This window comes from Meriones unguiculatus, chromosome 4, assembly GCF_030254825.1.
Source record: "Meriones unguiculatus strain TT.TT164.6M chromosome 4, Bangor_MerUng_6.1, whole genome shotgun sequence".
NCBI lineage: Eukaryota > Metazoa > Chordata > Mammalia > Rodentia > Muridae > Meriones > Meriones unguiculatus.
In genome coordinates this window covers 87,240,307-87,253,351 of record NC_083352.1, presented here as the reverse complement: position 1 = coordinate 87,253,351, position 13,045 = coordinate 87,240,307, and the positions used below count along the sequence as shown (strand labels likewise).

General features: G+C 40.8%; 1 protein-coding gene across 3 annotated transcripts in view; it reads right to left on the bottom strand.

Annotated features, from left to right (window-relative positions):
• The window catches only part of Sbno1 (strawberry notch homolog 1), a 60,255-nt gene that overhangs the window by 27,182 nt on the left and 20,028 nt on the right, over positions 1-13,045 (bottom strand). For 2 of the 3 annotated variants that reach the window (XM_021644193.2, XM_021644194.2), the window contains exons 6-16: positions 11,668-11,764; positions 9,890-10,050; positions 8,721-8,854; positions 8,484-8,574; positions 6,872-7,033; positions 5,955-6,090; positions 5,776-5,881; positions 5,528-5,681; positions 4,797-4,979; positions 3,011-3,108; positions 683-834 (exon numbers count right to left, since the gene is read on the bottom strand). In XM_021644193.2, coding sequence (XP_021499868.1) covers positions 683-834; positions 3,011-3,108; positions 4,797-4,979; positions 5,528-5,681; positions 5,776-5,881; positions 5,955-6,090; positions 6,872-7,033; positions 8,484-8,574; positions 8,721-8,854; positions 9,890-10,050; positions 11,668-11,764 — 1,474 coding nt within the window. The remainder of the gene's footprint in view (positions 1-682; positions 835-3,010; positions 3,109-4,796; positions 4,980-5,527; positions 5,682-5,775; positions 5,882-5,954; positions 6,091-6,871; positions 7,034-8,483; positions 8,575-8,720; positions 8,855-9,889; positions 10,051-11,667; positions 11,765-13,045) is intronic. The other variant, XM_060382348.1, reaches the window with a different exon arrangement.

The following is a 13,045-nucleotide window of genomic DNA, read 5'->3' as shown; positions in this document are numbered from 1 at the left end:
AACATTATAAAGAATGTGCATCTTGTCACGTCTGAAATTACAGTGTCAGTCACTATTTAGAGCCTATGGCACTGTAGGTTTATTTGGTGCGCTAAGTCAAGAGGCTAGCACCCTGAAGGGACGGGAGCATCGAAACCTTTGTATCAGAATCTAAACTTCTGAAAGTCAAACAGCACAGAAAACACGCAATCGCAAATTTTAGTTTACAACATCACAAGTTGATTAACAAACATGAGTGAATACACTTCCTAACAATTAAGAACTACACTAAGCAAGGCCTTTTAAGCCTAACTAGCAAGGCAAACATGAAGTCTATAACCCCAGGGAAACACTATCCAGTACTATGAAAAACAGGGTGGGAGGATGGTGCACTGAGCAGCCAAGTCCATGTTCACTGAACAGCACAAGGACTAAGTGAGCCTAGGACAACAACCCTAACCTTCCCACAAGGCTGAAAGGTTCCAATTTCCTAAGTGCTAGACAGAGTAACCAGTTAACGAAAGTTGGGAACACTTGTGCATTCACTCAGAGCACTGAGCAAAAGGCGAAGAAGAAAGAAAAGGAAGGAGGGAGGGAGAAGGGGAGGAGGAGGGAGGGAGGGAGGAAGGAGCACAATCACAGCTACATTAAAACTCAGCCCAACAGCACTTTAAGTATCAACTAAATAAAGAAAAGCACTCACCTTTCCGCTTCTTCACTTTATTTTCTTTACAAGGACTATCTCTCGGTGAACTGTTGTTACTTGGAGCTGTCAAATCAATTCCTAACAAACTATAGAGTTTCTTCCTGTCTGGAGCAGGGAAGTGTTTTTCAATGAGTGACTGTAATACCCCTCTGTAGGAAAAAAGCAGTGAACCTTACTACTTCATATCTCTAAGTCTTATGAAATGACTTTACCTAAAGTAAAACACATTCTCATTACTTACATTACTTTATTGACGTAAGTATTACTAAAGATATTTGAAAGAACAAATTATTCAATTTTAAGAAATATTCATAAACTCAGCTCAAATGAATTTTAAGAGAAGCCTGTCCAGTAGCATTATATAAGACACAAACCCATCTTTTATACTTTTTAGTGCTTACATTAAACAGTGGGACAGGAACTGGGAAAATGGCTCAGTGGGTAAGAGCTTGCAGAGTTCAAATCCCCAGCAAACAAACAAATTAAAAGCGTAGCACGGCTCTGTATGCCTGTAACCCAGGCATTGGGTGAGGTGGAAAGAGCAGATGCTGAGAGCTCACTAGCCAGTCAGTCTAGCTGAAATAGCAGGGCTTTAGTTCAAAGAGCCTCTCTCAAGAGAGTGGGATATTCACCTCACTACTATCGCTACTACTTGTACACAGTATGCTGTCTACAAGGATGTACACAAGAGCAGGTATTGCACACTCATTTGTATGCACTACCACAGGTGTACACACATACACATAGTTACCCATACACAAAAAGCTATTGAAACTAAAGGGCTTAAGGAGGCTACAACAGTACTTGACTATAATCACAACTATGGAGGGAGGCTTAGGCAGGAGATGGCTTTAGCCCACAGTTCAAGACTGGCCTGGAATATAGAGCAAGACCGTTACAGAAAAGGAACTCAAGAGAGAGGCTACTGAAACTAATTTCAGTAATATGCTTACTCACCTCAAAAGGAGGCTTCAGTGTGTAATCAGTAAGATGTGTTAAATTTTTATAAACTGTCTTTGAAACTTGAAGAGTTTCACACTAACAACATAAATGTACCTACTATACAGTCACTTTAATTGCTCAGTAGCTTCATATGTGAAGAGTGGAAAGTTTCTTCTTTTTTTCCCCGAGACAGAGTTTCTCTGTGTAGCCTTGGACTCATTTTGTAAACCAGGCTGGCCTCAAACTCAGAGATCCACCTATCTCTGCCTCCCAGAGTGCTAGGATTACAGGCATGTGGCACCCTGTCTGGCGTAAGTGGCAAGTTTCTTAATAATTCAAAACAGAAACATAATTCATAAGCCATTTTCAGTGACAGGAGTCCTCAGACCACTGTGTCCCCCAAAGTGGATTAGAAGGACAGCCTCAAAGCTATCATGCTGACTTAGCATTTTCTAAAAAAATTTTTTTGTTTATTTTTTTTTTTTATGTGTATGGTTATTTGCCTTCACGTGTGCCTGTGAACCACACGACTGCTCACCAGCCTCCAAGCCAGAAGAGGGTGTCCGATACCCTGTAACTGGAGTTGCGGGTGGTTGAGAGGAGCCACATGGGTGGCAGGTCCACTCCAAGAGTAGGGCAGTGAGTGCTCTTAAACTCTAAGCCATCTCTCCAGCCCCCTGAATTAACAGGGATCACTATGGAGGCCAGGCTGGCCTTGGACTCTAGGAGACCTGTGTGCCTCTCATTCCCCAGTGCTAGAAACTAAGGCTGGTATTCAATTAACAGCTTTCAGGATTTGCAATTTTAATGTCTTTTTGTTTTTGTAAAAATTTATTTCAACAATTATCAATATGTGCCTCTGCTTATGGATATGATGTAGAGGTAGTGCAGGTGCCCTCAGAGATAGGAAGAGAGCATAGAGTCCCTGGAGCTAAGAGTTATAGATAGGTATTGGGAACTGAAGACATATCCTCTAGGAGAGCAGTATAGATTTAAGCACCGAGCCATCTTTCCATTCCCCAGTACCAAATGCTTAGAGCACAATTTATTACATTATAACAAACTATGTGCCACTTAAAAAACTACGGTCATTTCACACAGCACTAAATCTGAAGTTAAACAAGCTTCAAGATGTACAAAACAAAAGCCAGTTCTGTTAATCCAAATACTCTATGTAAAGTTGCCAAAATGCACATTTCAGAATTACAAGCTATTTACCTATAATTTTCCACATAATTTAGTATAATGAAGGAAAGCAGAAAACTGTAAAAATTCAGATAAGAACTTTTAAAGATGATAGATATAAACCAAAAAAAAAAAAAAGGAGGGGGGAATATTAACGGTTCATTATTTTAACATTCAAGAAGATTTTTAAAAAATTACTTGGCAGTTGAAACAAAATCATTTAGTTCTCCTCCACCCTCTTCCAAGGCCTCTAAAGTTCTAGCTTCTCCTGTAGACTGTAGACCAATTACAACACACTGAAAAACACAAAATACATAATTATAAGTCACATGTTATGGTTCTACACCAAAGAACATGTTAAATATCTAGTAAAAAAAAAAATTAAAAAAATAACCCATTATATTAGTTTGGGCTTCATTTATTCTATATGAGGTATGATATGTCAAGAAGTGGAGAAAGCCAGAAATTTAATCCCCAGCACCTGTCTTTAATGGCAGCACTCAGGAGGCAGAGGCAAGCAGATGTCTGTACATTCAAGACAGGCCTATTCTGCAGAGTGCGCTTCAGAACAGCAGGGCTATGTAGAGACCGTCTCACTCCCATTCCCAAAGAGAAAGTTAGAGGAAATGTGTAATAGAGAACATGACAAATGTCCCTGACCTCTTGAAATTTATAATGCTTTGTGGTTTGTGTGTGTGTGTATTTTATCTATCTCTATAGCACTGGCTGTCCTTGAACTCAAGCTCTCCCTGACTCTGCCTCCCAAACTCTGGGATAAAAGGTATGCATCACCACTAGCAACCCTTTGTTTTAAGCAGATATATAAACAACCAAGGCAATCACGCTTAGGGTAATTAACCACATTTATAGTTATGAAGGAAAAGAGCACTGTTGGACAAACTACGCTGCATTTTTATTTGTTATACTATGCTGATATTTCTGAACAAGCATTCTTTGTATATTTATGTACACACACACAAACGTGTGTGCAGTGTGTGTACACATACTCTGTCTTCATACAAAGTCTCATGAAGCCCAATTCAAACTATGATATAGCTACAGCTGGCCTTGAGTTTGAGATCTTCTACTTTCTGTATCTTCTGTGCTGGGACTATACACATACACACAAATTACCTGGCACTTTTAAGTTTTTGGTTGCTTTCTTTCATTTATTTGTTTCTTTCAAGACAGACCTGGCTGTCCTGGAACTTACTCTGTAGAGCAAGCTGTCTTCGAACCCACAAGATCCACCTGCCTCTGCCTTCCCAAGAGCTGTTAATAAAGAACTGATTTTAATGGACATCTCAAATCCTCACTACAATCCACCTGCCTCTGCCTCCAGAGAGCTGGGAATGAAAGACTTGATTTTTATGAACATTTCAAACTCTCACTACAAGGCAGGTTATAGTGGTGCACACCTGCAATCCTAGGAGTTGGGAGGATGAGGCAAGATGATTACTATGGTGAGTTCAGCTTCGACAACCCATCAAATCATACTAGCCTGTGTTACAGAACTGTCTCAAACCCAAACTAAAACTAAAATTTCATTAAAATAAAACTTTACTGTAATAGTATCCACTTAAAAGATTATTTCAGAGCTAGGCATAGAGGTGCATGCCTTTAATCCCAGCTCCAGGTATCTTCGAGTTTGAGTCCAGCTGGTCTACAGAGAAAGTTCCAGGACAGCCAGAGCAATGTTGAGACTGTCTCGAAGAAAAAAAAAAAACACACACACACCAAACAAACGACCAAACAAAGACTATTCTAGGCAGGTGGTGGTGCACACCTTTAATCCCAGCACACAGAAGGCAGAGGCAGGTGGAACTGAGCTTGAGGCCAGTCTGGTCTACAGAGTGAGTTCTAGAAGAACTACACAGAGAAACCCTGTCTCAAAAAACAAAATAAAACAAAACAGTATGTCAAGTAGAAGACTTCATTCTACAAAGACTAACCAGCAGAGAACAGACGATACAATCCAACTTACCTTCCCATTCTTGATCTCTTCTCGGGCCAGCTGCACTACCCTTTTCACTTTAGATGCTATGCACAAGTACTTAAAAAACCTCTGGTGAGCAGACCAGAACTGACCCCACATTGATTTCTTCATTCTCTGCTCAGCATCAATCAAATCCGCAGCTTGCTGAAATCGCTCTCTAGCGATGACCCACTGAAAATACACAGACAACATTTTGCATACATCTCTGAATGTCATTACTTAAATGACCCCTTCAACCAGACATGTTGGTGCATGCCTTTAGTTGTAGCACTCAGGAGGCATGAGGAGCTCTGTGAGTTTGAGGCCAGCCTGGTCTACAAAGTATAGGGAGCTCTAGGCTAGCCACAATGACATAATAAGACTTCACAAAAATTAAAAGAGACTCCTACAACCAAAATAATATGCAGTCACTTGGGAGTCTCTGGACAACTTTTTCGATGCTCATAAATGTACATACTCAAAATATACACTACCTAAAGCCATCATTTTAGGATATGGTTACACTGTAACTGTGAATTCTGTCTGAATTAAAATAATGGTTGTCATTTATGAATAAAATGAAAACAGAAAATAAGGACATTGGTCAAATAAGCAACTGTGATCATTTCCTTTTGTTTTGCAGCCCCAATACATTCTTGTATGTTGAAAATGTTTCAATGGATAAGACTCATTTAGAAAATTATCGGGCACATTAAAAACACTGACAAAACCTTTCTTACCAGCTTGACTGCTTTGTTATACATTTTAACATAGCTCTGAGAAAGAAGAACTTCCTCAATTTTGAAGGTCACTCCAGTAAAGCTCAGCTGTCGTGCAATGTACATTCCTCTAAGCTTCATATCCATAGCAACTATTTCCATGGCACCAACACCTCTGAACAAAATTAAAACACAGTAACTATCAATAAACAAAGCAGAACTTCCACACAGCAACAGATCTGGCAGAAGAGTGCAACAAGCCTCATTACCTGCGCTCCACTGCTTGGATAAAATCACTGAATTCCCTGAATGGAGTTCCCTCACCCCATATTCCAAGACGGTTCATATAGGCCATGTTGCGTGGTTCAGAAGCACCTGGCAAACACCCAAAAATATTATAGCTGCAAAAGTAGTGTGCACATATTATTCTGATTAAGAGTATACTCACCAGTGGCACTGGCATATACAACTCTGGCTTTTGGCAATTTGTTCTGAAGCTCTAAAACAGCCAAGCCTGTCTTGGTTGGCTTTGAAGATCCAACAGGACATAAGTTTTTTGCTTTGTGACATTCATCAAACACTATCTGTAAGGAAGAGCTGAGGAACATATCACAGGGCAGAAACTATTCAAGAGTGTGGTTTATGAGCATAGGGGCCTACAGGGGTCTTAAGATTCCATTAATAAATGAAGACTTCTCTGTACCTCGGCTCTATTCCTTTCCTTGTTCTGCAGCTTCTGAGGCATCTTCTCAATATAGTATTTACTCCAGCTGTGAATTTCCTTATTAGAAAGCAGGAGAGGACCCACTGAGGCAAGAACTATCCATTACAAGGAGAATTTCAGTGAACTGTAAACAACTGGCAACTTAAAACAACATTTTAGAACTTGGAGTTCCTCCTCAGGAGAGCAACAGCTATACTGTGCGCAATAAAGGTGGGAACCGCTAAGTAAGCACTGCTTCCTCGGTCTCCTCAAGCATTACCACGGGAATAGGCATCGGGAACCCCAGTGGGGAACAGAGGAGGATGAAGCACTCCCCACACCTGACAATGACTTTGCAGTTTCCTGGGGCTCTAATCATTAAAGTGATCATCTCAAAAAACTCACTTAAATCTCACTTTTTTAAAGGTCTATCTGCACATAACTTTTATTCCATTAAGAATCAGCAGTTTCAAGCCAGGCATGGTGGCACCCACCTGTAATCCTAGCACTCAGGGAGGCAGAGGCAGGCAGTTCACTGTGAGTTCAAGGCCAGTCTGGTCTACAAAGCAATTCCAGGACAGCCAAGGCCACACAGAGAAACTTGTCTCAAAATACCCCTAGAAGAAGAAAAGAAGAAAAGTGCAGTTTCTATTAAAGGATACCACTCCATCAAAGTCGTCACCACACCAATGCAGAAGCTGCTTTAACCTGGTCTTGTATTTACCACCAGACTGGCTTTCACCAATAAGGGAAGAATAGGTAGCAAAAATAACACCTTTTTTCACACTTCCATTGTGTTTAGAAGAAATTTTTCCATATTTAAACTAAAAATAAAACAAAATGGAAGAATTAAGTTAGTGCACCTCCCTGCAGAAGTATCTACTAACTTCTGAGATTCAACATAGTAGGTTTGACAGACTGACAAATCAATACACATAACTCATAAAACACTCTACATAGAGGCACACCTATCACAAAAAACACAAAAAAGTGTCAAATCAGCTTTTCTATGAAAGTTAGAGCAGTGGCTCCACACATACCAGCTGTGCACTCAACGCTACTACATATTCAAAGCACTATGACTGAGTTGAGGAATAGAGGAAATATGAACAAGACAAGTTTTAGCAAATAGACTGGGGTGTGGTTCAGTGATAGAGCACTTTCCTTAGCATGCCCAACATCCTACCCTGGGTTTCATTCCCAGCACCTTCAGCAGCATTCTGAGTAGTATGCCCTTTGGTTACACTGTCAGGTGCATGGTTTAGTTTTGAACTGCAGTCATTCACAATATAGCACCCTAATCACAGATCTAGTCAACCACATATACTCTAACCTGAAAATCTGACGACCTACCATAAGGAAAGCCAGTGAGAACCAGGGTCCTAACAATGGGCCACAGATAAACATGAAGAGCAGATATACATTCTCTGATTTTCAAGACTAGTAGGGAAAGGTTTCTACGAAACTTTATAACCAACAAAAGGCACACAGCACTAATGTTAAGATTTGTGCCAGGAAGCTAGACTTGGTAGTACACACCTTTAAACTCAGCACTCAGGAGGCAGAGGCAGGCAGACTTCTATCTGCTCTGAGGCCAGCTTAAGTCTGCATAGTGAGTTCCACAATACCCAGGGCTACATAGTGAGACTGTCTCAATCAATCAATCAATCAATCAATCAATCGATAAATAAATATTAAGAGGGGACAAGACTTGTGCAAGGATTGCAACGTCACATGTTTAATCTCAGCACTAGGGAGACACTGAGGCAAGAGGATTATTGTGAGTTAGAGACCAAAATGGGCTATATGGTTAAGACAGTCTTAGAACAACAGGATGTGCTAGGTAAGTATTAAAATTCTAAAATGTGTGTTACAAACAGACACCCATTTTCTTTTTTCCACATCAACACAAACAGTCATCCAAGTCTGTTGTCAGATAAATACCATAGTTTACAAACAGAATGACTCCCTCTAGCCTATACAAATGTGCTGACCACAGTGATGGTGTAATGCTTTCCCACACTACACATGTACAGGCATACAAAGTACTCCAGAAACTAAGACAAATATGACACTGGAGAGCAAGAAAACAAACCCATTATACCAGGGACCATGCCCACTTTGTCTCCTATGAACACATCCATGGCTTGTGTGTTATGTGGAAGAGTTGATTCAATCCTTGTAACAACTCCCCCCACCTCCCACTCCCTGAAAAAAATTACTCCCATTCTCATACATGAGCCAATATGCATTGGATCAGGGAAGCTTCCATACCTTATTTAATGAATGGACCAAAATGTTTTTTGCTCCAATATCCCTTAAATCTCTTTCAGCATCATATTTTAAGTCATTTGATACACTAAACCTGTGGAAAAAAAAGTAAACCAAATAAAACTTGAACTGTAGTTTTGGATAGAACTAAGAAATAAAGTCAGATCATGACAATGCAAAATATATTCATTTAAATTCATCCTTCCATGGTAATCAGTCAGCCAACCCCTTGGAACTTACCACAATGCTCTTTTTCTACTCAACAAATAATTTTCATATATGATCCCTGCTATCGTCCGGCCTTTGCCCACACCAGCACCATCGCCTATTAAGAAGCCAGCACGGTCTCCATTAGGGAGGAATGTTTCATGTTGCTAAAAAGGGAGAAGTTGGAAGAATGAGTTAGCTACTGATAAGCTGCTTCAGTAAGTAAGCTCCTACCCAATTAAAACAACCACAGAAGTGTCATCACTGCTCTTTCATGCAATTTGAAATTAGAGTGAGCCCAAGCATTGATATTCTGTCTATGTAAGTATTTTATTTTTTCCTTCTACTCTGCCATGCAAAGCCAACAAACTGGTGAAGTGGCTCCCCTATTCCTTTGAATACCTGCCTGACATGTCATATGCCAACTTTCACATGATACTTAATCATGGCAACAGTGGGCCATTGACAGCACTGCTTACCCAACAGAAATAAAGCCTGAACAAAATCCCTTCAAGCATAACTGAAGCTACGGCTGCTCACATGGCACATAAGGGATAGCACCTGAGCAGTGCAGGACTGCAAGCTCACTAACTACTCCCAACAGTATGGACCCTCAAGTCTTTCAGCAGGAAAGAAAGCAGATGCCTCAGATTCCTAGACACAAAAATTCATGCAGTCTCCCTACTAACAATATTGCCAGGTAAAAGCCCAGAAGGTCATGGCTTTTCATTCCTACTAGAAGGCATTCTCCAGATCCCTATCACACCTTCTCTTTTCCTAATATATAACTTTTGTGTGTGTGTGTGTGTGTGTATATCCCTGGCTGTCCTGGAACCTTTAGGTACCTAAAGCGTGATTCCCAAAACTCAGGTCAAGTGACTCACATCTGCCTGTAACTCTAGCTTAGGGGTGAAAGCTAGAGTTAGAGGTAGTTAGGACTACCTCCACTGGCCTCTGTCATTATAGACACATGTGAAATACACTCATAACACACACATACATACATATAAATAAATAATAAAATGAGCCAGACATTATGACACATGCCTTTAGTCCCAGCACTGGGGAGGCAGACACAGGAATTTAAGGCCAGCCTAGTCTACAAACCACGAATACACAGAGCGACTTTGTCATGAATGAATGAACGAATGAAAGATTTTAAGACTTTGTTCGAAGATAAACCACTGAGCTTAACTAGTTACCTGGGCCGCATAGGTAACTGCCTCGAGCTGCAACGCAGAGAGCCAGCCATTATCAATGGTCTCTTCAGAGATGGAGGTTTTGTACCAAACATCAGGAGGAGTGACACTGGACAAAGAGCTAGTCTCCACCACTGCATCAGGGTGACGCAGACCAACTTTTACTAAAATAAATAAATAAAGAAAGATCATTCTAGTAATATTTTCAGTCTTATTACAAAATAGTATAATATTTGTATTACAACAGTGAAAATAGTAATTGCTCACTACAAGCTTTTATATAAAGTAAGGTAATGGTTAGGTACTACTCTAACTTGACTAAATGACCTAACTAACTACAGTCTTAGAGATTGAGGATTAAAAACTCTAGTTCAAAGCAGAGCTACTCAAGAGGCACAGGCAGGCAGTGTTTCATGCCAGGCCCCGTACACAGCCAGACTTAGCTGGATATGGTAATGCATACCACTAGTCTCATCTACTAAGGGACATGAGGTAGTAGAGGAATTTAGTCCATGAGCTAAATGACAACTGAATACAAGGAGACCTGATATAAAAAGGTAAAATAAAAATCTAGACAGATATTCCACTTATTACTTTTCATATAGCAAAAAATTTCCATACAGAAAAATAAAAGTTAACGTCCAACTTCATGTACTGGCCACCAAAAAGTTACTCACATTATACAAAAGGTAGAAAAACAGCATTAATGAGCCAGGCGGTGGTGGTGCATGCCTCCAATCCCAACAGTTGGGGAGAGGAAGGTGGATCTCTGTGAGTTCAAGGCCAGCCTGGTCTACAAAGTAAGCTCCAGGACAGCCAGAGCTATTACACAGAGAACCCTTGTCTATAAAACCCAAAAGAGAAAAAAAAAAAAAAAAACATTAACAATAACAAAACAATGAACTCAGGCCTAGTGACTCAACTATAATCCCAGGATTCCAACAGGATCAATGCAAGCATGGGCTAAAACAGAGATTCTGTCTCAATAAGGCCAAAACAAAACAAAAATGAGGGTGTAGATCCCAGGCATGGCAGCTCACCACTCCAAGAACTCAGACAAGTAGATCTCTATGAGTTCCAGGCCAGCCTGGCAAAGAATTCCAAGGCAGATACACACTGAGAACCCATCTCAAAGAAAAAACAAAACTTCAAGAATCAAGCACTCGGGAAGCAGAGGCAGGTAGATCTTTGCTACACAAAATGAGTCAGGACAGCTAGGGCACTGATACACAGAGAAACCCTGTCTAAAAAGTAGGGGAAAAAAAGTGTCTATGATTTCAGTAAGGTACATAAACTAGTGTAAACTTAAGATACATATTTGTGTCTGGATAATTTGCTTTGATTGTATTATCAATGCTTCCATAAGCAAAGTTAACTAGCAGCAACACATAAACCCAAGAAATTTCAGTCATGCTTTTTAAAGACGTTAACCTCAAACAGAGTTCTAAAGTTGTCTCAGAGGGAAAAGACAGTAACACTTTCCAAAGACATTTCTGACACACAATCCCATTTAAGCCACGGCCAGGTGTGGCAGCGCATGTCCGCAATCCCGCCCAGCGACTCTGAGGCTGAGGCAAGAGGACTGCCGATCTGAGATGAGCTGGACTATTCAAAAATTTGTCTAAAAAGATAAAAGATGAAAAGAAGAGAAACTGTTCACAGGTCACACCTGCCAAGTCTTAAGGCAACTGACATGGTCAGGCACTGACATGTAACCGTTTAAGACAGTGAAGTTCAACAGGAGCCCAAGTCTTTCGTTTTGACAAATTCCAAAAACATACATTTTATTGGCATGTACTCTGCATAGGTCTCTGCATGACCCATCTCTTCCTCATCTTCTTCTTCTGGTTCATCTTCCTCTTTAACAACAGGAACCTTCTGTAACACAAAAGTACAATCAATCTTATGTCAGAGACAAAGAAAGGCCCAGAGTTTGTGGGACCTTTTCCAACTTGACAACATGAGGTACCGTAAAATTTCAGTCCTTTCCTAAATGTGCAACGGTGAAAGCAATCATGTCAACCTACATACAAATGAGCCACCTCAGTTCTGCCCCTCCAGTCACCATTTGGAACTATTTTGTCCACTGGTCACATATCTCTTTCCAACCTCAGTCTCTTTCTTCAATCCAGGACTTGAAAGAGTAAGGAGTGCAGGGACAAAAGGTAGGACACCCCATTGAACAAATTATCAAACCAAGATTTTAGAGAATGTGCAAATATTAACAAGGATAAGCATTTTGTAAATATTCCTTACACCATCCTGTCTACCTGCCTGTTTTCCCAGCCATCTTCCTCAAAACCTCAGTACCTCGATAGAGCTCAGGCTCCCACTGCCATGTCTTTGGTGTGCCTTTGCTTGCTGACCTGTACACAGAGCCACCAGCTCCTCAGCGCCTGTCAATGCTTGTGGTTTCTTCTGAATCCTTGTCACAGTCCACCATAGAACCATACCTATGACCCAGAGCCTTTACTGTTCCTTTTTGTTTTCAAAGGCATGTGCCAGCACACTCTGCTCACACTGTACCTTTTGAAATTCCTTATACTATTCTAGATGGTACTAAATACTATGCTTACTGAAAGGGAACCCATAAAGGAAAGTCCTTACAGACACTGCGCCACTCTAGAAACACTATTTGATGAACTCATAGTCACCTGACCTGAGGCACACAGCACTGCCAGTTAAAGAAAAAAAATGTAACAACTCACAGCTCCTCACCAGTCACTTATTTGGACCCCACCAAGTTATTAAAGGTTTACAACAAAAATGCTCTCATTTTTCCGGCCAGGTAGATGAATATAAAGGCTCATCCCTGCAGCACCACCGCATGTGATCAACCCTCCTGAGTTCCTGTAATCAGCCTACCCACTCAACAAGCTCCTGACAACTTCTCTCTCTTTTTCCCCTGTGTTGACCAACTGTCCTGGAGCTCACTATAGAAACCAGGCGGGCCTTGAGCTCAGAAAGTCACCTGCATCTGGTGGAATTAGAGGCCAGACCACCACACCTAGCACACTGAGGACTTTTTTCTTTCTTTCTATGTTTTTTGGGTTTGTTTTGTTTTGTTTTTTGGGGTGTCTCTGAAGCCTTGGCTGTCCTAGACTCGCTTTGTAGATCAAACTGGCCTCCCAAACTCACAGTGATCCACCTGCCTCTGCC